The sequence below is a fragment of the Pleurodeles waltl genome, chromosome 12, assembly GCF_031143425.1.
Source record: "Pleurodeles waltl isolate 20211129_DDA chromosome 12, aPleWal1.hap1.20221129, whole genome shotgun sequence".
In the NCBI taxonomy this organism is placed as follows: Eukaryota; Metazoa; Chordata; class Amphibia; order Caudata; family Salamandridae; genus Pleurodeles; species Pleurodeles waltl.
In genome coordinates, this window is record NC_090451.1 from 8,587,922 (window position 1) to 8,612,059 (window position 24,138).

Here is a 24,138-nt window from a genome sequence, read left to right on the forward strand (position 1 = left end):
ACAGACTGCAGAGTACAGCTACCAGCCTGTAGAGCTGCCAGTGGGGGGCACTCTGTCTCAGCCAGGGAGGGGACAGACTGCAGAGTACAGCTGCCAGACTGTAGAGCTGCCAGGGGGACCCTCGGTCTCAGCCAGGGAGGGGACACACTGCACAGTACAGTTACCAGACTGTAGAGCTGCCAGGGTGTCGCTCGGTCTCAGCCAGGGAAGGGACAGACTGCAGAGTACAGCTACCAGAATGTAGAGCTGCCAGGGGGACACTAGGTCTCAGCCAGGGAGGGGACAGACTGCAGAGTACAGCTACCAGACTGTAGAGCTGCCAGGGGGACACTAGGTCTCAGCCAGGGAGGGGACAGACTGCAGAGTACAGCTACCAGACTGTAGAGCTGCCAGGGGGACGCTCGGTCTCAACCAGGGAGGGGACAGACTGCAGAGTACAGCTACTGGCACGCTCGGTCTCAGCCAGGGAGGGGACAGACTGCAGAGTACAGCTACCAGACTGTACAGCTGCCAGTGGGACGCTCGGTCTCAGCCAGGGAGGGGACAGACTGCAGAGTACAGCTACCAGACTGTAGAGCTGCCAGGGGGACGCTCGGTCTCAGCCAGGGAGGGGACAGACTGCAGACTACAGCTGCCAGACTGTAGAGCTGCCAGGGAGACGCTCGGTCTCAGCCAGGGAGGGGACAGACTGCAGAGTACAGCTACCAGCCTGTAGAGCTGTCAGGGGGACGCTCGGTCTCAGCCAGGGAGGGGACAGACTGCAGAGTACAGTTACCAGACTGTAGAGCTGCCAGATGGGCGCTTTGTCTCAGCCAGGGAGGGGACAGACTGCAGAGTACAGCTGCCAGACTGTAGAGCTGCCAGGGGGACGCTCGCTCTCAGCCAGGGAGGGGACAGACTGCAGAGTACAGCTACCAGACTGTAGAGCTGCCAGGGGGACGCTCGGTCTCAGCCATCGAGGGGACAGACTGCAGAGTACAGCTACCAGAATGTAGAGCTGCCAGGGGGACGCTCGGTCTGCACCAGGGAGGGGACAGACTGCAGAGTACAGCTACCAGACTGTAGAGCTTCCAGGGGGACGCTCGCTCTCAGCCAGTGAGGGGACAGACTGCAGAATACAGCTACAAGACTGTAGAGCTGCCAGGGGGACGCTCGGTCTCAGCCAGGGAGGGGACAGACTGCAGAGTACAGCTAGCAGACTGTAGAGCTGCCAGGGGGACGCTCGGTCTCAGCCAGGGAGGGGACAAACTGCAGAGTACAGCTACCAGACTGTAGAGCTGCCAGGGGGACGCTCGGTCTCAGCCAGGGAGGGGACGGACTGCAGAGTACATCTACCAGTCTGTAGAGCTGCCAGGGGGGCGCTCTGTCTCAGCCAGGGAGGGGACAAACTGCAGAGTACAGCTACCAGACTGTAGAGCTGCCAGGGGGACGCTCGGTCTCAGCCAGGGAGGGGACAGACTGCACAGTATAGTTACCAAACTGTAGAGCTGCCAGGGGGACGCTCGGTCTGAACCAGGGAGGGGACAGACTGCAGAGTACAGCTACCAGAATGTAGAGCTGCCAGGGGGACGCTCGGTCTCGGCCAGGGAGGGGACAGACTGCAGAGTACAGCTACCAGACTTTAGAGCTGCCAGGGGGACGCTCGGTCTCAGCCATCGAGGGGACAGACTGCAGAGTACAGCTACCAGACTGTAGAGCTGCCAGGGGGACGCTCGGTCTCAGCCAGGGAGGGGACAGACTGCAGACTACAGCTACCAGACTGTAGAGCTGCCAGGGAGACGCTCGGTCTCAGCCAGGGAGGGGACAGACTGCAGAGTACAGCTACCAGCCTGTAGAGCTGCCAGGGGGACGCTCGGTCTCAGCCATCGAGTGGACAGACTGCAGAGTACAGCTACCAGAATGTAGAGCTGCCAGGGGGACCCTCGGTCTGCACCAGGGAGGGGACAGACTGCAGAGTACAGCTATCAGACTGTAGAGCTGCCAGGGGGACGCTCGCTCTTAGCCAGGGAGGGGACAGACTGCAGAGTACAGCTACCAGACTGTAGAGCTGCCAGGGGGATGCTCGGTCTGAACCAGGGAGGGGACAGACTGCAGAGTACAGCTACCAGACTGTAGAGCTGCCAGGGAGACGCTCGGTCTCAGCCAGGGAGGAGACAGACTGCGGAGTACAGCTGCCAGACTGTAGAGCTGCCAGGGGGACGCTCGGTCTCAGCCAGGGAGGGGACAGACTGCAGAGTACAGCTAGCAGACTGTAGAGCTGCCAGGGGGACGCTCGGTCTCAGCCAGGGAGGGGACACACTGCAGAGTACAGCTACCAGACGGTAGAGCTGCCAGGGGGACGCTCGGTCTCAGCCAGGGAGGGGACAGACTGCAGAGTACAGCTAGCAGACTGTAGAGCTGCCAGGGGGACGCTCGGTCTCAGCCAGGGAGGGGACACACTGCAGAGTACAGCTACCAGACTGTAGAGCTGCCACGGGGACGCTAGGTCTCAGCCAGGGAGGGGACAGACTGCAGAGTACAGCTACCAGACTGTAGAGCTGCCAGGGGGACGCTCGGTCTCAGCCAGGGAGGGGACATACTGCAGAGTACAGCTACCAGACTGTAGAGCTGCCAGGGGGACGCTCGGTCTCAGCCAGGGAGGGGACATACTGCAGAGTACAGCTACCAGACAGTAGAGCTGCCAGGGGGGCGCTCGCTCTCAGCCAGGGAGGGGACAGACTGCAGAGTACAGCTAGCAGACTGTAGAGCTGCCAGGGGGACGCTCGGTCTCAGCCAGGGAGGGGACAGACTGCAGAGTACAGTTACTAGACTGTATAGCTGCCAGGGCGACGCTCGGTCTCAACCAGGGAGCGGACAGACTGCAGAGTACAGCTACCAGACTGTAGAGCTGACAGGGGGACTCTCGGTCTCACCACGGAGGGGACAGACTGCAGAGTACAGCTACCAGACAGTAGAGCTGCCAGGGGGGCGCTCGCTCTCAGCCAGGGAGGGGACAGACTGCAGAGTACAGCTAGCAGACTGTAGAGCTGCCAGGGGGACGCTCCGTCTCAGCAATAGAGGGGACAAACTGCAGAGTACAGCTACCAGACTGCAGAGCTGCCAGGGGGACGCTCGGTCTGAACCAGGGAGGGGACAGACTGCAGAGTACAGCTAGCAGACTGTAGAGCTGCCAGGGGGACGCTCGGTCTCAGCCAGGGAAGGGACAGACTGCAGAGTACAGCTACCAGACTGTAGAGCTGCCAGGGGGACGCTCGCTCTCAGCCAGGGAGGAGACAGACTGTAGAGCTGCCAGGGGGACGCTCCGTCTCAGCAATAGAGGGGACAAACTGCAGAGTACAGCTACCAGACTGCAGAGCTGCCAGGGGGACGCTCGGTCTGAACCAGGGAGGGGACAGACTGCAGAGTACAGCTAGCAGACTGTAGAGCTGCCAGGGGGACGCTCGGTCTCAGCCAGGGAGGAGACAGACTGCGGAGTACAGCTGCCAGACTGTAGAGCTACCAGGGGGACGCTCTGTCTCAACCAGAGAGGGGAAAGACTGCAGAATACAGCTACCAGACTGTAGAGCTGCCAGGGGGACTCTCGGTCTCAGCCAGGGAGGGGACAGACTGCAGAGTACAGCTAGCAGACTGTAGAGCTGCCAGGGGGACGCTCGGTCTCAGCCAGGGAGGGGACAGACTGCAGAGTACAGCTAGCAGACTGTAGAGCTGCCAGGGGGACGCTCGGTCTCAGCCAGGGAGGGAACAGACTGCAGAGTACAGCTAGCAGACTGTAGAGCTGCCAGGGGGACGCTCGGTCTGAACCAGGGAGGGGACAGACTGCAGAGTACAGCTACCAGACTGTAGAGCTGCCAGGGGGACGCTAGGTCTCAGCCAGGGAGGGGACAGACTGCAGAGTACAGCTACCAGACTGTAGAGCTGCCAGGGGGACGCTAGGTCTCAGCCAGGGAGGGGACAGACTGCAGAGTACAGCCACCAGACTGTAGAGCTGCCAGGGGGACGCTAGGTCTCAGCCAGGGAGGGGACAGACTGCAGAGTACAGCCACCAGACTGTAGAGCTGCCAGGGGGACGCTCGGTCTCAGCCATGAAGGGGACATACTGCAGAGTACAGCTACCAGACTGTAGAGCTGCCAGGGGGACGCTCGGTCTCAGCCAGGGAGGGGACAGACTGCAGAGTACAGCTACCAGAATGTAGAGCCGCCAGGGGGACGCTCGGTCTCAGCCAGGGAGGGGACAGACTGCAGAGTACAGCTACCAGACTGTAGAGCTGCCAGGGGGACGCTCGGTCTCAGCCAGGGAGGGGACAGACTGCAGAGTACAGTTACCAGACTGTAGAGCTGCCAGGGGGACGCTCGGTCTCAGCCAGGGAGGGGACAGAATGCAGAGTACATCTACCAGACTGTAGAGCTGCCAGGGGGACGCTCGGTCTCAGCCAGGGAGGGGACAGACTGCAGAGTACAGCTACCAGACTGTAGAGCTGCCAGGGCGACGCTCGGTCTCAGCCAGGGAGGGGACAGACTGCAGAGTACAGCTACCAGCCTGTAGAGCTGCCAGGGGGACGCTCGGTCTCAGCCAGGGAGGGGACAGACTGCAGAGTACAGCTACCAGCCTGTAGAGCTGCCAGGGGGACGCTCGGTCTCAGCCAGGGAGGGGACAGACTGCAGAGTACAGTTACCAGACTGTAGAGCTGCCAGGGGGACGCTCGCTCTCAGCCAGGGAGGGGACAGACTGCAGAGTACAGCTACCAGACTGTAGAGCTGCCAGGGGGACGCTCGGTCTGAACCAGGGAGGGGACAGACTGCAGAGTACAGCTACCACACTGTAGAGCTGCCAGGGAGATGCTCGGTCTCAGCCAGGGAGGAGACAGACTGCTGAGTACAGCTGCCAGACTGTAGAGCTGCCAGGGGGACGCTCAGTCTCAGCCAGGGATGGGACAGACTGCAGAGTACAGCTACCAGACTGTAGAGCTCACAGGGGGACGCTCGGTCTCACCACGGAGGGGACAGACTGCAGAGTAGAGCTACCAGACTGTAGAGCTCACAGGGGGACGCTCGGTCTCACCACGGAGGGGACAGACTGCAGAGTACAGCTACCAGACTGTAGAGCTGCCAGGGGGACGCTCGGTCTCAGCCAGGGAGGGGACAGACTGCAGAGTATAGCTACCAGCCTGTAGAGCTGCCAGGGGGACGCTCGGTCTCAGCCAGGGAGGGGACTGACTGCAGAGTACAGCTACCAGCCTGTAGAGCTGTCAGGGGGACGCTCGGTCTCAGCCAGGGAGGGGACAGACTGCAGAGTACAGTTACCAGACTGTAGAGCTGCCAGGGGGACGCTCGCTCTCAGCCAGGGAGGGGAGACACTGCAGAGTACAGCTAGCAGACTGTAGAGCTGCCAGGGGGATGCTCGGTCTGAACCAGGGAGGGGACAGACTGCAGAGTACAGCTACCAGACTGTAGAGCTGCCAGGGGGATGCTCGGTCTGAACCAGGGAGGGGACAGACTGCAGAGTACAGCTACCAGACTGTAGAGCTGCCAGGGGAACGCTCGGTCTCGGCCAGGGAGGGGACAGACTGCAGAGTACAGCTAGCAGACTGTAGAGCTGCCAGTGGGATGCTCGGTCTCGACCAGGGAGGGGACAGACTGCAGAGTACAGCTACCAGACTGTAGAGCTCCCAGGGGGACGCTCGGTCTCAGCCAGGGAGGGGACAGACTGCAGAGTACAGCTACCAGACTGTAGAGCTGCCAGGGGGACGCTCGGTCTCAGCCAGGGAGGGGACAGACTGCAGAGTACAGTTACCAGACTGTAGAGCTGCCAGGGGGACGCTCGGTCTCAGCCAGGGAGGGGACAGAATGCAGAGTACATCTACCAGACTGTAGAGCTGCCAGGGGGACGCTCGGTCTCAGCCAGGGAGGGGACAGACTGCAGAGTACAGCTACCAGACTGTAGAGCTGCCAGGGCGACGCTCGGTCTCAGCCAGGGAGGGGACAGACTGCAGAGTACAGCTACCAGCCTGTAGAGCTGCCAGGGGGACGCTCGGTCTCAGCCAGGGAGGGGACAGACTGCAGAGTACAGCTACCAGCCTGTAGAGCTGCCAGGGGGACGCTCGGTCTCAGCCAGGGAGGGGACAGACTGCAGAGTACAGTTACCAGACTGTAGAGCTGCCAGGGGGACGCTCGCTCTCAGCCAGGGAGGGGACAGACTGCAGAGTACAGCTACCAGACTGTAGAGCTGCCAGGGGGACGCTCGGTCTGAACCAGGGAGGGGACAGACTGCAGAGTACAGCTACCACACTGTAGAGCTGCCAGGGAGATGCTCGGTCTCAGCCAGGGAGGAGACAGACTGCTGAGTACAGCTGACAGACTGTAGAGCTGCCAGGGGGACGCTCGGTCTCAACCAGAGAGGGGAAAGACTGCAGAGTACAGCTACCAGACTGTAGAGCTGCCAGGGGGACGCTCGGTCTCAACCAGGGAGGGAACAGACTGCAGAGTACAGCTGCCAGACTGTAGAGCTGCCAGGGGGACGCTCAGTCTCAGCCAGGGATGGGACAGACTGCAGAGTACAGCTACCAGACTGTAGAGCTCACAGGGGGACGCTCGGTCTCACCACGGAGGGGACAGACTGCAGAGTAGAGCTACCAGACTGTAGAGCTCACAGGGGGACGCTCGGTCTCACCACGGAGGGGACAGACTGCAGAGTACAGCTACCAGACTGTAGAGCTGCCAGGGGGACGCTCGGTCTCAGCCAGGGAGGGGACAGACTGCAGAGTATAGCTACCAGCCTGTAGAGCTGCCAGGGGGACGCTCGGTCTCAGCCAGGGAGGGGACTGACTGCAGAGTACAGCTACCAGCCTGTAGAGCTGTCAGGGGGACGCTCGGTCTCAGCCAGGGAGGGGACAGACTGCAGAGTACAGTTACCAGACTGTAGAGCTGCCAGGGGGACGCTCGCTCTCAGCCAGGGAGGGGAGACACTGCAGAGTACAGCTAGCAGACTGTAGAGCTGCCAGGGGGATGCTCGGTCTGAACCAGGGAGGGGACAGACTGCAGAGTACAGCTACCAGACTGTAGAGCTGCCAGGGGGATGCTCGGTCTGAACCAGGGAGGGGACAGACTGCAGAGTACAGCTACCAGACTGTAGAGCTGCCAGGGGAACGCTCGGTCTCGGCCAGGGAGGGGACAGACTGCAGAGTACAGCTAGCAGACTGTAGAGCTGCCAGTGGGATGCTCGGTCTCGACCAGGGAGGGGACAGACTGCAGAGTACAGCTACCAGACTGTAGAGCTCCCAGGGGGACGCTCGGTCTCAGCCAGGGAGGGGACAGACTGCAGAGTACAGCTACCAGAATGTAGAGCCGCCAGGGGGACGCTCGGTCTCAGCCAGGGAGGGGACAGACTGCAGAGTAGAGCTACCAGACTGTAGAGCTGCCAGGGGGACGCTCGCTCTCAGCCAGGGAGGGGACAGACTGCAGAGTACAGCTACCAGACTGTAGAGCTCCCAGGGGGACGCTCGGTCTCAGCCAGGGAGGGGACAGACTGCAGAGTACAGCTACCAGACTGTAGAGCTGCCAGGGGGGCACTCTGTCTCAGCCAGGGAGGGGACAGACTGCAGAGTACAGCTACCAGACTGTAGAGCTGCCAGGGTGACGTTCGGTCTCGGCCAGGGAGGGGACAGACTGCAGAGTACAGTTACCAGACTGTAGAGCTGCCAGGGGGACGCTCGCTCTCAGCCAGGGAGGGGACAGACTGCAGAGTACAGCTAGCAGACTGTAGAGCTGCCAGGGGGACGCTCGGTCTGAACCAGGGAGGGGACAGACTGCAGAGTACAGCTACCAGACTGTAGAGCTGCCAGGGGGACGCTCGGTCTCAGCCAGGGAGGGGACAGACTGCAGAGTACAGCTACCAGACTGTAGAGCTGCCAGGGGGACGCGCAGTGTCAGCCAGGGAGGGGACAGACTGCAGAGTACAGCTACCAGACTGTCGAGCTGCCAGGGGGACGCTCGGTCTCAGCCAGGGAGGGGACAGACTGCAGAGTACAGCTACCAGACTGTAGAGCTGCCAGGGGGACGCTCGGTCTCAGCCAGGGAGGGGAGAGACTGCAGAGTACAGCTACCAGACTGTAGAGCTGCCAGACGGGCGCTCTGTCTCCGCCAGGGAGGGGACAGACTGCAGAGTACAGCTACCAGACTGTAGAGCTGCCAGGGGGACGCTCGGTCTCAGCCAGGGAGGGGACAGACTGCAAAGTACAGCTGCCAGACTGTAGAGCTGCCAGGGGGACGCTCGGTCTCAACCATGGAGGGGACAGACTGCAGAGTACAGCTACCAGACTGTAGAGCTGCCAGGGGGACGCTCGGTCTCAGCCATGGAGGGGACAGACTGCAGAATACAGCTACCAGACTGTAGAGCTTCCAGGGGGACGCTCGCTCTCAGCCAGGGAGGGGACAGACTGCAGAATACAGCTACCAGACTGTAGAGCTGCCAGGGGGACGCTCGGTCTCAGCCAGGGAGGGGACAGACTGCAGAGTACAGCTACCAGACTGTAGAGCTGCCAGGGGGACACTAGGTCTCAGCCAGGGAGGGGACAGACTGCAGAGTACAGCTACCAGACTGTAGAGCTACCAGGGGGACACTAGGTCTGAGCCAGGGAGGGGACAGACTGCAGAGTACATCTACCAGACTGTAGAGCTGCCAGGGGGACGCTCGGCCTCAGCCAGGGAGGGGACAGACTGCAGAGTACAGCTACCAGACTGTAGAGCTGCCAGTTTGATGCTCGGTCTCAGCCAGGGAGGGGACAGACTGCAGAGTACAGCTACCAGACTGTAGAACTCCCAGGGGGACACTCGGTCTCAGCCAGGGAGGGGACAGACTGCAGCTAGCAGACTGTAGAGCTGCCAAAGGGACGCTCGGTCTCAGCCAGAGAGGGGACAAACTGTAGAGTACAGCTACCAGACTGCAGAGCTGCCAGGGGGACGCTTGGTCTGAAGCAGGGAGGGGACAGACTGCAGAGTACAGCTACCAGACTGTAGAGCTGCCAGGGGGACGCTCGGTCTCAGCCAGGGAAGGGACAGACTGCAGAGTACAGCTACCAGACTATAGAGCTGCCAGGGGGACGCTCGCTCTCAGCCAGGGAGGGGACAGACTGCAGAGTACAGCTACCAGACTGTAGAGCTGCCAGGGGGACGCTCTGTCTCAGCCAGGGAAGGGACAGACTGCAGAGTACAGCTACCAGACTGTAGAGCTTCCAGGGGGACGCTAGGTCTCAGCCAGGGAGGGGACAGACTGCAGAGTACAGCTACCAGACTGTAGAGCTTCCAGGGGGACGCTCGGTCTCAGCCAGGGAGGGGACAGACTGCAGAGTACAGTTACCAGACTGTAGATCTGCCAGTGGGACGCTCGGTCTGAGCCAGGGAGGGGACAGACTGCAGAGTACAGCTACCAGACTGTAGAGCTGCCAGGGGGACTCTCGGTCTCAGCCAGTGAGGGGACAGACTGCAGAGTACAGCTACCAGACTGTAGAGCTGCCAGGGGGACGCTCGGTCTCTGCCAGGGAGGGGACAGACTGCAGAGTACAGCTACCAGACTGTAGAGCTGCCAGGGGGACGCTCGGTCTCAGCCAGGGAGGGGACAGACTGCAGAGTACAGCTACCAGACTGTACAGCTGCCAGGGGTACGCTCGGTCTCAGCCAGGGAGGGGACAGACTGCAGAGTACAGCTACCAGACTGTAGAGCTGCCAGGGGGACGCTCGGTCTCAGCCAGGCAGGGGACAGACTGCAAAGTACAGCTACCAGACTGTAGAGCTGCCAGGGGGACGCTCGGTCTCAGCCAGGGAAGGGACAGACTGCAGAGTACAGCTACCAGAATGTAGAGCTGCCAGGGGGACGCTCGGTCTCAGCCAGGGAGGGGACAGACTGCAAAGTACAGCTACCAGACTGTAGAGCTGCCAGGGGGACGCTCGGTCTCAGCCAGGGAAGGGACAGACTGCAGAGTACAGCTACCAGAATGTAGAGCTGCCAGGGGGATGCTCGGTCTCAGCCAGGGAGGGGACAGACTGCAGTGTACAGCTACCAGACTGTAGAGCTGCCAGGGGGACGCTAGGTCTCAGCCAGGGAGGGGACAGACTGCAGAGTACAGCTACCAGACTGTAGAGCAGCCAGGGGGACGCACGGTCTCAGCCAGGGGGGGACAGACTGCAGAGTACAGCTACCAGACTGTAGAGCTGCCAGGGGGGCGCTCGCTCTCAGCCAGGGAGGGGACAGACTGCAGAGTACAGCTAGCAGACTGTAGAGCTGCCAAGGGGACGCTCGGTCTCAGCCAGAGAGGGGACAAACTGCAGAGTACAGCTACCAGACTGCAGAGCTGCCAGGGGGACGCTCGGTCTGAACCAGGGAGGGGACAGACTGCAGAGTACAGCTACCAGACTGTAGAGCTGCCAGGGGGGCACTCGGTCTCAGCCAGGGAGGGGACAGACTGCAGAGTACAGTTACCAGACTGTAGAGCTGCCAGGGGGACGCTCGGTCTCAGCCAGGGAGGGGACAGACTGCAGAGTACAGCTACCAGACTGTAGAGCTGCCAGGGGGACGCTCAGTCTCAGCCAGGGAGGGGACAGACTGCAGAGTACAGCTACCACACTGTAGAGCTGCTTGTAGGGGGACGCTCGGTCTCAGCCAGGGAGGGGACAGACTGCAGAGTACAGCTACCAGACTGTAGAGCTGCCAGGGGGGCACTCGGTCTCAGCCAGGGAGGGGACAGACTGCAGAGTACAGCTACCAGACTGTAGAGCTGCCAGGGGGGCACTCGGTCTCAGCCAGGGAGGGGACAGACTGGACAGTACAGGTGCCTAGGTTGGGAGTGGTCGGCAGAACAGACTGGAGGGTACAGATCCCCCAGGGAGATGTGGCGAGGGTGTCAGTGAAACAGAGGAACTTCAAGCTGAACCAAGGAGGTTCAGGCTGCAGGGTATGAGTGATTCACTAATATACCAAGAATTCTGAGCGTGGAGGGGTCAGCCCACAGAGCCAGGCCCTGCTTTCCTACCAGAGAGAAACACAGTCTGAGCGTGGGGGGGTCAGACCTCAAGGCCAGGCACTGCAGTCTACCATGGAGAAGCACACTCTGAGCGTGGAGGGGTCAGACTTCAGAGCCAGGCACTGCAGTCTACCATGGAGAAGCTCAGTCTGAGCGTGGAGGGGGTCAGACCTCAGAGCCAGGCACTGCAGTCCTACCAGAGAGAAGCACAGTCTGAGCGTGGGGGGTCAGACCTCAAGACCAGGCACTGCAGTCTACCATGGAGAAGCACAGTCTGAGCGTGGAGGGGTCAGACCTCAGAGCTAGGCACTGCTGTCTACCAGCGAGAAGTACAGTCTGAGCGTGGAGGGGTCAGACTTCAGAGCCAGGCACTGCAGTTTACAATGGAGAAGCACAGTCTGAGCGTGGAGGGGTCAGACCTCAGAGCCAGGCACTTCCATCTACCAGGGAGAAGAAGAGTCTGAGCGTGGAGGGGTCAGACCTCAGAGCCAAGCACTGCAGTCTACCAGAGAGAAGCAGAGTCTGAGCGTGGAGGGGTCAGACCTCAGAGCCAAGCTCTGCAGTCTACCAGAGAGAAGCACAGTCTGAGCATGGAGGGGTCAGACCTCAGAGCCAAGCACTGCAGTCTAGAAGAGAGAAGCACAGTCTGAGCGTGGAGGGGTCAGACCTCAGAGCCAGGCACTGCAGTTTACAATGGAGAAGCACAGTCTGAGCGTGGAGGGGTCAGACCTCAGAGCCAGGCACTGCCGTCCTACCAGGTAGAAGTACAGTCTGAGCGTGGAGGGGTCAGACCTCAGAACCAGGCACTGCCGTCTACCAGGGAGAAGCACAGTCTGAGCGTGGAGGGGTCAGACCTCAGAGCCAGGCACTGCAGTCCTACCAGAGAGAAGCACAGTCTGAGCGTGGGGGTTGTCAGACCTCAAGGCCAGGCGCTGCAGTCTACCAGGGAGAAGCACAGTCTGAGCATGGAGGGGTCAGACCTCAGAGCCAGGCACTGCTGTCTACCATGGAGAAGCAGAGTCTGAGCGTGGAGGGGTCAGACCTCAGAGCCAGGCACTGCAGTTTACAATGGAGAAGCACAGTCTGAGCATGGGGGGGTTCAGACCTCAGAGCTAGGCACTGCAGTTTACAATGGAGAAGCACAGTCTGAGCGTGGGGGGGTCGGACCTCAGAGCCAGGCACTGCGGTCTACCAGGGAGAAGCACAGTTGGAGCGTGGAGGGGTCAGACCTCAGAGCCAGGCACTGCAGTCTACCAGGGAGAAGAATATTTTTCCCCAAATCACACACCCAGTTGCACTTTTTAGCTCAAACAGCAGAGTTGAATAGTGTCTACTATCACAGGAAGTGGCACTTTAAGAATTCCAGTAGATGATGCCATGCCTTACCTCTGGGAAAGTCTGGGTTTCCCAGCTGTAGACCTCTAGTGCCTTGGTGCAATAATGCCCTTAAAGCATTGTCATGCTGATATTGTGTCCCTGCGGTGGTCCCTGCAAGAGAGCTCAGTGCCCCTGGAGCATTCCACAGAAGAGGCCATCTTTCTTGATATGTGCCTCAGACTGCAGGATCCCTCTGGTGTCCCTGCAGGATCCCTCTGGTGTCCATGCAGGATTCCTCTGGTGTCCCTGTTACCTTCCACAGACGAGGCCATCTTTCTTGATATGTGCCTCAGACTGCAGGACTCCTTTGGTGTCCCTGCAGGATCCTTCTGGTGTCCATGTAGGATTCCTCTGGTGTCCCTGCAGGATCCCTCTGTTTTCCCTGTAACATTCCACAGAAGAGGCCATCCCGCTTGATATGTGCCTCAGACTTCAGGACTCTTCTGGTGTCCCTGCAGGAGCCCTGTGGTGTCCATGCAGGATTCCTCTGGTGTCCCTGTAACATTCCACAGAAGAGGCCATCTTTCTTCATATGTGCCTCAGACTGCAGGACTCCTCTGGTGTCTCTGCAGGACTCCTCTGGTGTCTCTGCAGGACTCCTCTGGTGTCTCTGCAGGACTCCTCTGGTGTCCCTGCAGGATCGCTCTGTTGTCCATGCAGGATTCCAGTGTCCCTGCATGATTCCTCTAGTGTCCATGCAGGATTCCTCTGGTGTCCCTGCAGGATTCCTCTGGTGTCCCTGTAACATTCCACAGAAGAGGCCATCTTTATTTAAATGTGCCTCAGACTGCAGGACTCCTCTGGGGTCGCTGCAGGATTCCTCTGGTGTCCCTGCAGGATTCCTCTGGTGTCAGGATTCCTCTGGTGTCCATGCAGGATTCCTCTGGTGTCTCTGCAGGACTCATCTGGTGTCCCTGTAACATTCCACAGAAGAGGCCATCCCTCTTGATAGGTGCCTCAGACTTCAGGATTCCTCTGGTGTCCCTGCAGTAGCCCTCTGGTGTCCATGCAGGATCCCTCTGGTGTCCCTGCAGGACTTCTCTGGTGTCCCTGTAACATTTCACAGAAGAGGCCATCTTTCTTGATATGTGCCGCAGACTTCAGGACTCCTCTGGTGTCCCTGCAGGACACCTCTGGTGTCCCTGCAGGACCCCTCTGGTGTCCCTGCAGGATCCCTCTGGTGTCCCTGCAGGATCCCTCTGGTGTCCCTGCAGGATCCCTCTGGTGTCTCTGCAGGATCCCTCTGGTGTCTATGCACTTCTCTGGTGTCCCTGTAACATTCCACGGAAGAGGCCATCCCTCTTGATATGTGCCTCAGACTTCAGGACTCCTCTGGTGTCCCTGCAGGACTCCTCTGGTGTCCCTGCAGGATCCCTCTGGTGTGAATGCAGGATTCCTCTGGTGTCCCTGTAACATTCCACAGAAGAGGCCATCTTTCTTGATATGTGCCTCAGAATTCAGGATTCCTCTGGTGTCCCTGCAGGATTCCTCTGGTGTCCCTGCAGGAGCCCTCTGGTGTCCCTGTAACATTCCACAGAAGAGGCCATCTTTCTTTATATGTGCCTCAGACTGCAGGACTCCTCTGGTGTCCCTGCAGGACTCCTCTGGTGTCCCTGCAGGACTCCTCTGGTGTCCCTGCAGGACTCCTCTGGTGTCCCTGCAGGATCCCTCTGGTGCCCATGCAGGACTCCTCTGGTGTCCCTGTAACATTCCACAGAAGAGGCCATCCCTCTTGATATGTGCCTCAGACTGCAGGATTCCTCTGGTGACCCTGCAGGAGCCCTCTGGTGTCCATGCAGGATCCCTCTGGTGTCCCTGTAACATTCCACAAAAGAGGCCATCCCTCTTTAGAGCGCCTGTGTGCCCCTTACGGAGAGTCCCAGCGCCCCTGTAGCAGAGGCCTGTGCTATGGGACACTGCGTGGAGCGCCTGTGTGCCCTCACGGAGAGTCCCAGCGCCCCTGCAGCAGAGGCCTGTGCTATGGGACACTGCGTGGAGCGCCTGTGTGCCCCTGCAGCAGAGGCCTGTGCTATGGGACACTGCGTGGAGCGCCTGTGTGCCCCTTACGGAGAGTCCCAGCGCCCCTGCAGCAGAGGCCTGTGCCATGGGACACTGCTTCGAGCGCCTGTGTGCCCCTTACGGAGAGTCCCAGCGCCCCTGCTGCAGAGACCTGGGGTATGGGACACTGCGTGGAGGGCCTGTGCGCCCCTGCAGCAGAGGCCTGTGCTATGGGACACTGCGTGGAGCGCCTGTGTGCCCTTAAGGAGAGTCCCAGCGCCCCTGCAGCAGAGGCCTGTGCTATGGGACACTGCTTGGAGCGCCTGTGTGCCCCTGCAGCAGAGGCCTGTGCTATGGGACACTGCTTGGAGCGCCTGTGTGCCCCTTACGGAGAGTCCCAGCGCCCCTGCAGCAGAGGCCTGTGGTATAGGACACTGCGTGGAGGGCCTGTGCGCACCTGCAGCAGAGGCCTGTGCTATGGGACACTGCTTGGAGCGTCTGTGTGCCCCTGCAGCAGAGGCCTGTGCTATGGGACACTGCGGAAGGCGCCTGTGTGCCCTAACGGAGAGTCCCAGCGCCCCTGCAGCAGAGGCCTGTGCTATGGGACACTGCGTGGAGTGCCTGTGTGCCCCTCCAGCAGAGGCCTGTGGTATGGGACACTGCGTGGAGCGCCTGTGTGCCCTTACGGAGAGTCCCAGCGCCCCTGCAGCAGAGGCCTGTGCTACGGGACACTGCGTGGAGCGCCTGTGTGCCCCTCACAGAGAGTCCCAGCTCCCCTGCTGCAGAGGCCTGTGGTATGGGACACTGCGTGGAGGGCCTGTGTGCCCCTGCAGCAGAGGCCTGTGCTATGGGACACTGCGTGGAGCGCCTGTGTGCCCTTACGGAGAGTCCCAGCGCCCCTGCAGCAGAGGCCTGTGCTATGGGACACTGCGTGGAGGGCCTGTGCGCCCCTGCAGCAGAGGCCTGTGCTATGGGACACTGCGTGGAGCGCCTGTGTGCCCCTCACGGAGAGTCCCAGCGCCCCTGCAGCAGAGGCCTGTGCTATGGGACACTGCGTGGAGCGCCTGTGTGCCCTTACGGAGAGTCCGAGCGCCCCTCCAGCAGAGGCCTGTGCTATGGGACACTGCATGGAGCGCCTGTGTGCCCCTCACGGAGAGTCCCAGCGCCCCTGCAGCAGAGGCCTGTGCTATGGGACACTGCGTGGAGCGCCTGTGTGCCCTTACGGAGAGTCCGAGCGCCCCTCCAGCAGAGGCCTGTGCTATGGGACACTGCATGGAGCGTCTGTGTGCCCCTTATGGAGAGTCCCAGCGCCCCTGCAGCAGAGGCCTGTGCTATGGGACACTGCGTGGAGCGCCTGTGTGCCCCTCACGGAGAGTCCCAGCGCCCCTGCAGCAGAGGCCTGTGCTATGGGACACTGCTTGGAGCGCCTGTGTGCCCTTACGGAGAGTCCCAGCACCCCTACAGCAGAGGCCTGTGCTATGGGACACTGCTTGGAGCGCCTGTGTGCCCCTCACGGAGAGTCCCTGCGCCCCTGCAGCAGAGGCCTGTGCTATAGGACACTGCGTGGAGCGCCTGTGTGCCCCTCACGGAGAGTCCCAGCGCCCCTGCAGCAGAGGGCTGTGCTATGGGACACTGCGTGGAGCGCCTGTGTGCCCCTCACGGAGAGTCCCAGCGCCCCTGCAGCAGAGGCCTGTGCTATGGGACACTGCGTGGAGGGCCTGTGCGCCCCTGCAGCAGAGGCCTGTGCTATGGGACACTGCGTGGAGCGCCTGTGTGCCCCTCACGGAGAGTCCCAGCGCCCCTGCAGCAGAGGCCTGTGCTATGGGACACTGCGTGGAGCGCCTGTGTGCCCCTCACGGAGAGTCCCAGCGCCCCTCCAGCAGAGGCCTGTGCTATGGGACACTGCGTGGAGCGCCCCTGCAGCAGAGGCCTGTGCTATGGGACACTGCGTGGAGCGCCTGTGTGCCCCTTACGGAGAGTCCCAGCGCCACTCCAGCAGAGGCCTGTGCTATGGGACACTGCATGGAGCGCCTGTGTGCCCCTCACGGAGAGTCCCAGCGCCCCTCCAGCAGAGGCCTGTGCTATGGGACACTGCGTGGAGCGCCTGTGTGCCCCTTATGGAGAGTCCCAGCGCCCCTGCAGCAGAGGCCTGTGCTATGGGACACTGCGTGGAGCGCCTGTGTGCCCCTCACGGAGAGTCCCTGCGCCCCTGCAGCAGAGGCCTGTGCTATGGGACACTGCGTGGAGCGCCTGTGTGCCCCTCACGGAGAGTCCCAGCGCCCCTGCAGCAGAGGCCTGTGCTATGGGACACTGCGTGGAGCGCCTGTGTGCCCCTCACGGAGAGTCCCAGCGCCCCTGCAGCTGAGGCCTGTGCTATGGGACACTGCGTGGAACGCCTGTGTGCCCCTCACGGAGAGTCCCAGCGCCCTGCAGCTGAGGCCTGTGCTATGGGACACTGCGTGGAACGCCTGTGTGCCCCTCACGGAGAGTCCAAGCGCCCCTGCAGCAGAGGCCTGTGCTATGGGACACTGCGTGGAGCGCCTGTGTGCCCCTTACGGAGAGTCCCAGCGCCCCTGGAGCAGAGGCCTGTGGTATGGGACACTGCTTGGAGCGCCTATGTGCCCCTTACGGAGAGTCCAAGCACCCCTGCAGCAGAGGCCTGTGCTATGGGACACTGCGTGGAGCGCCTGTGTGCCCCTCACGGAGAGTCCCAGCTCCCCTGCTGCAGAGGCCTGTGGTATGGGACACTGCTTGGAGCGCCTGTGTGCCCCTGCAGCAGAGGCCTGTGCCATGGGACACTGCGTGGAGCGCCTGTGTGCCCCTCATGGAGAGTCCCAGCGCCCCTGCAGCAGAGGCCTGTGGTATAGGACACTGCGTGGAGCGCCTGTGTGCCCCTTACGGAGAGTCCCAGCGCCACTCCAGCAGAGGCCTGTGCTATGGGACACTGCGTGGAGCGCCTGTGTGCCCCTCACGGAGAGTCCCAGCGCCACTCCAGCAGAGACCTGTGCTATGGGACACTGCGTGGAGCGCCTGTGTGCCCCTCACGGAGAGTCCCAGCGCCCCTCCAGCAGAGGCCTGTGCTATGGGACACTGCGTGGAGCGCCTCTGTGCCCCTTACGGAGAGTCCCAGCGCCCCTGCAGCAGAGGCCTGTGCTATGGGACACTGCGTGGAGGGCCTGTGTGCCCCTGCAGCAGAGGCCTGTGCTATGGGACACTGCGTGGAGCGCCTGTGTGCCCTTACAGAGAGTCCCAGCACCCCTGCAGCAGAGGCCTGTGCTATGGGACACTGCGTGGAGCGCTTGTGTGCCCTTACGGAGAGTCCCAGCGCCCCTGCAGCAGAGGCCTGTGCTATGGGACACTGCGTGGAGGGCCTGTGTGCCTCTTACGGAGAGTCCCAGCGCCCCTGCAGCAGAGGCCTGTGCTATGGGACACTGCTTGGAGGGCCTGTGTGCCCTCACGGAGAGTCCCAGCGCCCCTGCAGCAGAGGCCTGTGCTATGGGACACTGCGTGGAGCGCCTGTGTGCCCTTACGGAGAGTTCCTGCGCCCCTGCAGCAGAGGCCTGTGCTATGGGACACTGCGTGGAGCGCCTGTGTGCCCCTGCAGCAGAGGCCTGTGCTATGGGACACTGCGTGGAGCGCCTGTGTGCCCCTCACGGAAAGTCCCAGCGCCCCTGCAGCAGAGGCCTGTGCTATGGGACACTGCGTGGAGCGCCTGTGTGCCCCTTACGGAGAGTCCCAGCACCCCTGCAGCAGAGGCCTGTGCTATGGGACACTGCGTGGAGCGCCTGTGTGCCCTCACGGAGAGTCCCAGCGCCCCTGCAGCAGAGGCCTGTGGTATGGGACACTGCGTGGAGCGCCTGTGTGCCCTCACGGAGAGTCCCAGCGCCCCTGCAGCAGAGGCCTGTGCTATGGGACACTGCGTGGAGCGCCTGTGCACCCCTGCAGCAGAGGCCTGTGCTATGGGACACTGCTTGGAGCGCCTGTGTGCCCCTTACGGAGAGTCCCAGCATCCCTCCAGCAGAGGCCTGTGGTATGGGACACTGCTTGGAGCGCCTGTGTGCCCCTCACGGAGAGTCCCAGCGCCCCTGCAGCAGAGGCCTGTGCTATGGGACACTGCGTGGAGCGCCTGTGTGCCCCTTACAGAGAGTCCCAGCGCCCCTGCAGCTGAGGCCTGTGCTATGGGACACTGCGTGGAGTGTCTGTGTGCCCCTGCAGCAGAGGCCTGTGCTATGGGACACTGCGTGGAGCGCCTGTGTGCCCCTCACGGAGAGTCCCAGCGCCCTTGCAGCAGAGGCCTGTGCTATGGGACACTGCTTGGAGCGCCTGTGTGCCCTTACGGAGAGTCCCAGCACCCCTACAGCAGAGGCCTGTGCTATGGGACACTGCATGGAGCGCCTGTGCGCCCCTGCAGCAGAGGCCTGTGCTATGGGACACTGCGTGGAGCTCCTGTGTGCCCTTACGGAGAATCCCAGCGCCCCTGCAGCAGAGGCCTGTGCTATGGGACACTGCGTGGAGCGCCTGTGTGACCCTCACGGAGAGTCCCAGCACCCCTGCAGCAGAGGCCTGTGGTATGGGACACTGCATGGAGGGCCTGTGCGCCCCTGCAGCAGAGGCCTGTGCTATGGGACACTGCATGGAGCGCCTGTGTGCCCCTCACGGAGAGTCCCAGCGCCCCTGCAGCAGAGGCCTTTGCTATGGGACACTGCGTGGAGCGCCTGTGTGCCCCTTACAGAGAGTCCCAGCGCCCCTGCAGCAGAGGCCTGTGGTATGGGACAATGCGTGGAGCGCCTGTGTGCCCTTACGGAGAGTCCCAGCGCCCCTGCAGCAGAGGCCTGTGCTATGGGACACTGCGTGGAGCGCCTTTGTGCCCTTACGGAGAGTCCCAGCGCCCCTGCAGCAGAGGCCTGTGGTATGGGACAATGCGTGGAGCGCCTGTGTGCCCCTCACGGAGAGTCCCAGCGCCCCTGCAGCTGAGGCCTGTGCTATGGGACACTGCGTGGAGCGCCTGTGTGCCCCTCACGGAGAGTCCCAGCTCCCCTGCTGCAGAGGCCTGTGGTATGGGACACTGCGTGGAGGGCCTGTGTGCCCCTGCAGCAGAGGCCTGTGCTATGGGACACTGCGTGGAGCGCCTGTGTGCCCCTTACGGAGAGTTCCAGCGCCCCTGCAGCAGAGGCCTGTGCTATGGGACACTGCGTGGAGCGCATGTGTGCCCCTTACAGAGAGTCCCAGCGCCCCTGCAGCAGAGGCCTGTGGTATGGGACAATGCGTGGAGCGCCTGTGTGCCCCTCAAGGAGAGTCCCGGCGCCCCTGCAGCAGAGGCCTGTGCTATGGGACACTGCGTGGAGGGCCTGTGTGCCCCTGCAGCAGAGGCCTGTGCTATGGGACACTGCCTGGAGCGCCTGTGTGCCCCTGCAGCAGAGGCCTGTGCTATGGGACACTGCGTGGAGGGCCTGTGCGCCCCTGCAGCAGAGGCCTGTGCTATGGGACACTGCGTGGAGCGCCTGTGTGCCCCTTACGGAGAGTCCCAGCGCCCCTGTAGCAGAGGCCTGTGCTATGGGACACTGCGTGGAGCGCCTGTGTGCCCCTCACGGAGAGTCCCAGCGCCCCTGCAGCAGAGGCCTGTGCTATAGGACACTGCGTGGAGCGCCTGTATGCCCCTGCAGCAGAGGCCTGTGCTATGGGACACTGCTTCATTTCTCATGGCTTCTCGTTAATGCAGGGATTGTTTTCCCAGACGGTTTCCTTGTGCTTTGATAGTGCTGCAGAATCAGTTCAGATTGTTGATCAGTCTGAGAACGCCACTGCTGCAAAGGATGCTTTACTGACTGAAGTTTTTTTCATCCACCACACTATATCCTTCTAACCGCTGGCAGGAGGGCTCCCAGAGGACTTTATCAGCTCATTGGAGAAGACAGAGGACAACAGGCTGAAAGTCACTCTTAAATATCCGCACTATTTCCCGCTCATGAAAAAGTGCAGTGTGCCGGAGACTCGGCGGAAGGTGGAGCTGGCCTTTAACTCCAGGTGCAAAGAGGTGAGTGAGGGCTGCTTCTTCGGGTGCCTTTCTTCCAGAGGCCTGGCCTTTATCTGGCTTCTGCATCCATTCTCTCAATCATGTTCTGAAATCCCTGCTCCGTTCACGCAGCTGCTCTCAGACTACGGCCGGACTACCTCTTTCTAATTGTGCTTTCTCTTCTGCCGCTGGTCTCGTTTCAGGGGAACTGTTCCATTCTCAAGGAGCTCGTGGAGCTGAGGGCTCAGAAGTCCAGTCTGCTTGGTTTCGACACCCATGCTGATTTCATCCTCGAAATGAACATGGCAAAGTCCAGCAAAACCGTAGCCACCTTCCTCTGTGGGTAACTGCTCATACATGTAGAGTCAGCGTGTTTGTTCACTTGGTCGTACACTGTGCAGAGCTCTTCTGGCCTGATAGTGTGCCTAGGGAGGGTTTAGAAGTAGCAAGGCATCTTCAAGGGTGCGCCTTGACTTAAGTGACTACTTTATTTAAGCATGTGAGGAGGAGATTGTCAAAGAGTAGAAAGTCCTGCCTGTAGTTCTGGAGGAAAGTACCATCTTTCTTGGCATGGTTACCCCAAAAATCAACAGTCCCTGGGGGAGGTAAGTAAAGGTTAGATTAGGAGGTAAGTAAAACACTTACAAGTCTCAGTTCTGGGGCATAGGCAGCCCACGGTTGGGGGTTCAAGGCAACCCCAAAGTTACCACACCAGCAGCTCAGGGCCGGTCAGGTGCAGAGGTCAAAGAGGTGCCCAAAACACATAGGCTTCAATGGAGAACAGGGGTGCCCCGGTTCCAGTCTGCCAGCAGGTAAGTACCTGCGTCCTCGGGGGGCAGACCAGGAGGGTTTTGTAGAGCACTGGGGGGGGGGGGACACAAGTAGGCACACAAAACACACCCTCAGCGGCACAGGGGCGGCCGGTGCAGTGTGCAAAGCAAGCGTCTGGTTTCAGGTAGGAAACAATGAAGAGACCCGGGGGTCACTCTAGCGGTGCAGGCAGGCACCTGGGGTGCTTCTCGGGACAGCCACCACCTGGGCAAGGTAGAGGGCCGCCTGGGGGTCACTCCTGCGCATAGATTCGGTTCCTTCAGGTCCTGGGGCTGCGGGTGCAGTGTTGGTTCCAGGCATCGGGTCCCTTGTTACAGGCAGTCACGGTCAGGGGGAGCCTCTGGATTCTCTCTACAAGCATTGCTGTGGGGGCTCAGGGAGGTCGTCTCTGGTTACTCACGGGCTCGCAGTCACTGGGGAGTCCTCCCTGAGGTGTTTGTTCTCTAGATCGCGAGCCGGGGGCATCGGGTGCAGAGTGTAGAGTCTCACGCTTCCGGCGGGAAACGTGCAGTCTTTGAAAGTTGCTTCTTTGTTGCAAAGAAGTAGCTGGTTTTGAACAGGGCCGCTGTTCACAGGAGTTTCTTGGTCCTTTAGTCCAGGGCAGTCCTCTGAGGCTTCAGAGGTCGCTGGTCCCTGTCGGATGCGTTGCTGGAGCAGGTTTTCAAAGTTGGAGACAGGCCAGTAGGGCTGGGGCCAAAGCAGTTGTTGTCTTCCTCCTTCTCTGCAGGCTTGTAGGTCAGCAGTCCTTCTTGTTTTTTCAGGTTGCAGGAATCTGATTTCCTGGGATCTGGGGAGCCCCTAAATACAGAATTTAGGGGTGTGTTTAGGTCTGGGAGGGCAGTAGCCAATGGCTACTGTCCTTGAGGGTGGCTACACCCTCTTTCTGCCTCCTCCCTGAGGGAAGGGGGCACATCCCTAATCCTATTGGGGGAATCCTCCAAACTCAAGATGGAGCATTTCTCAAGGCAGGGGTCACCTCAGCTCAGGACACCTTAGGGGCTGTCCTGACTGGTGGGTGACTCCTCCTTGTTTTTCTCATTATCTCCTCCAGCCTTGCCGCCAAAAGTGGGGGCTGTGTCCAGGGGGCGGGCATCTCCACTAGCTGGAGTGCCCTGAGGCATTGTAACACGAAGCCTGAGCCTTTGAAGCTCACTGCTAGGTGTTACAGTTCCTGCAGGGGGGAGGTGTGAAGCACCTCCACCCAGAGCAGGATTTTGTTTCTGTCCTCAGAGAGCACAAAGGCCCTCACCACATGGGGTCAGAAACTCATCTCTCAGCAGGAGGCTGGCACAGACCAGTCATTCCTGCACTGAAGGATTGGGTAGAATATAGGGGGATCTCTAAGATGCCCTCTGTGTGCATTTTTTAATAAATCCAACACTGGCATCAGTGTGGGTTTATTATTCTGAGAAGTTTGATACCAAACGTCCCAGTATTCAGTGTAGCCATTATGGAGCTGTGGAGTTCGTTTTTGACAAACTCCCAGACCGTATACTTAATATGGCCACACTGTACTTACAATGTCTAAGGTTTTGCTTAGACACTGTAGGGGCATAGTGCTCATGCACCTATGCCCTAACCTGTGGTATAGTGCACCCTGCCTTAGGGCTGTAAGGCCTGCTAGAGGGGTGACTTATCTATGCCAGAGGCAGTGTGATGTTGGCATGGCACCCTGAGGGGAGTGCCATGTCGACTTAGTCATTTTCTCCCCACCAGCACACACAAGCTGTGAGGCAGTGTGCATGTGCTGAGTGAGGGGTCCCTAGGGTGGCATAAGACATGCTGCAGCCCTTAGAGACCTTCCCTGGCATCAGGGCCCTTGGTACCAGGGGTACCAGTTACAAGGGACTTACCTGAGTGCCAGGATTATGCCAATTGTGGAGACAAAGGTACAGTTTAGAGAGAGAACACTGGTGCTGGGGTCTGGTTAGCAGGGTCTCAGCACACTTTCAAATCATAACTTAGCATCAGCAAAGGCAAAACGTTAGGGGGTAACCATTACAGGTCACTACCTACGTCCACTATAGGATGGTAGCTCCAAACCTAGGCATGATTGTGAGAGGACGCCTCTTTTTGCATGGGTAGCCCACACACTTTTTGCCTGATGTTGATGGGTCCTAGAAGGTGGTAGTGCCCAGGGCCCCTGCTATCCAGGTTCCCTTGGCCAGATCGCTTTCCCTAAATCTGTTGTGATGCTTGGCACAATTGTATACACTCTTGAATATCACTGCAAGTCCCTAGTAAATGGGTGCCCAGGACCCAGGGCAAGGGATATTAGGGGTATTCCCCTGAAGACAGAAGCACTGATTGTGCCACACCCAAGGGTCCTGCGCCATTGCAAGCTGAGTGTACTGGGGCAAACCTAAAAAGACAAATTCGACATGGCACACTCTCTGTGTGTCCTGTCCAACCTACACTGCATATAATATAGGTAAGTCACCCCTCTGGCAGGCCTTCCAGCCCTAAGGCAGGGTGCACCATACTCTATGTGAGGGCATTGCTGCATGAGCACTATGCCCCCACTGTGTCCTTGACAAACCGAAGGCATAGTGAGTGAACAGAGTACCCATTTTAAGTACATGTGCTGGACACTGGTCAAACACGAGTTTCCCAGCTACATGATGGCCACTTGGTATCAAACAACTTAGGATGATAAAACCAAACTGGTACCAGTATTGGATTTTAACCTAAATGTACCTGGGGGTCACCTTAGATGTGCCCCCTGCAAAAGCTAACCCTAACTGGCATGGTTGCTGACTGGTTCCATCTAGAATGCCACCTCCTGACGGCCAATATACAAACCTGGGGGAGAGCCCTGGCTCTCTGGTTTGTAAGACAATGCCCTTCCTGTGTGGGGGAGCTAACACCCCCTCCCTCAGGAATGTTCAACACCCTGGCGGTGAGCTT

General features: G+C 60.3%; 1 protein-coding gene across 4 annotated transcripts in view; it reads left to right on the forward strand.

The window, feature by feature from the left end:
- The window catches only part of THOP1 (thimet oligopeptidase 1), a 236,187-nt gene that overhangs the window by 118,981 nt on the left and 93,068 nt on the right, over positions 1-24,138 (forward strand). For all 4 annotated transcript variants that reach the window (XM_069215804.1, XM_069215806.1, XM_069215805.1 and 1 more), the window contains exons 6-7: positions 20,261-20,421; positions 20,604-20,739. In XM_069215804.1, coding sequence (XP_069071905.1) covers positions 20,261-20,421; positions 20,604-20,739 — 297 coding nt within the window. The remainder of the gene's footprint in view (positions 1-20,260; positions 20,422-20,603; positions 20,740-24,138) is intronic.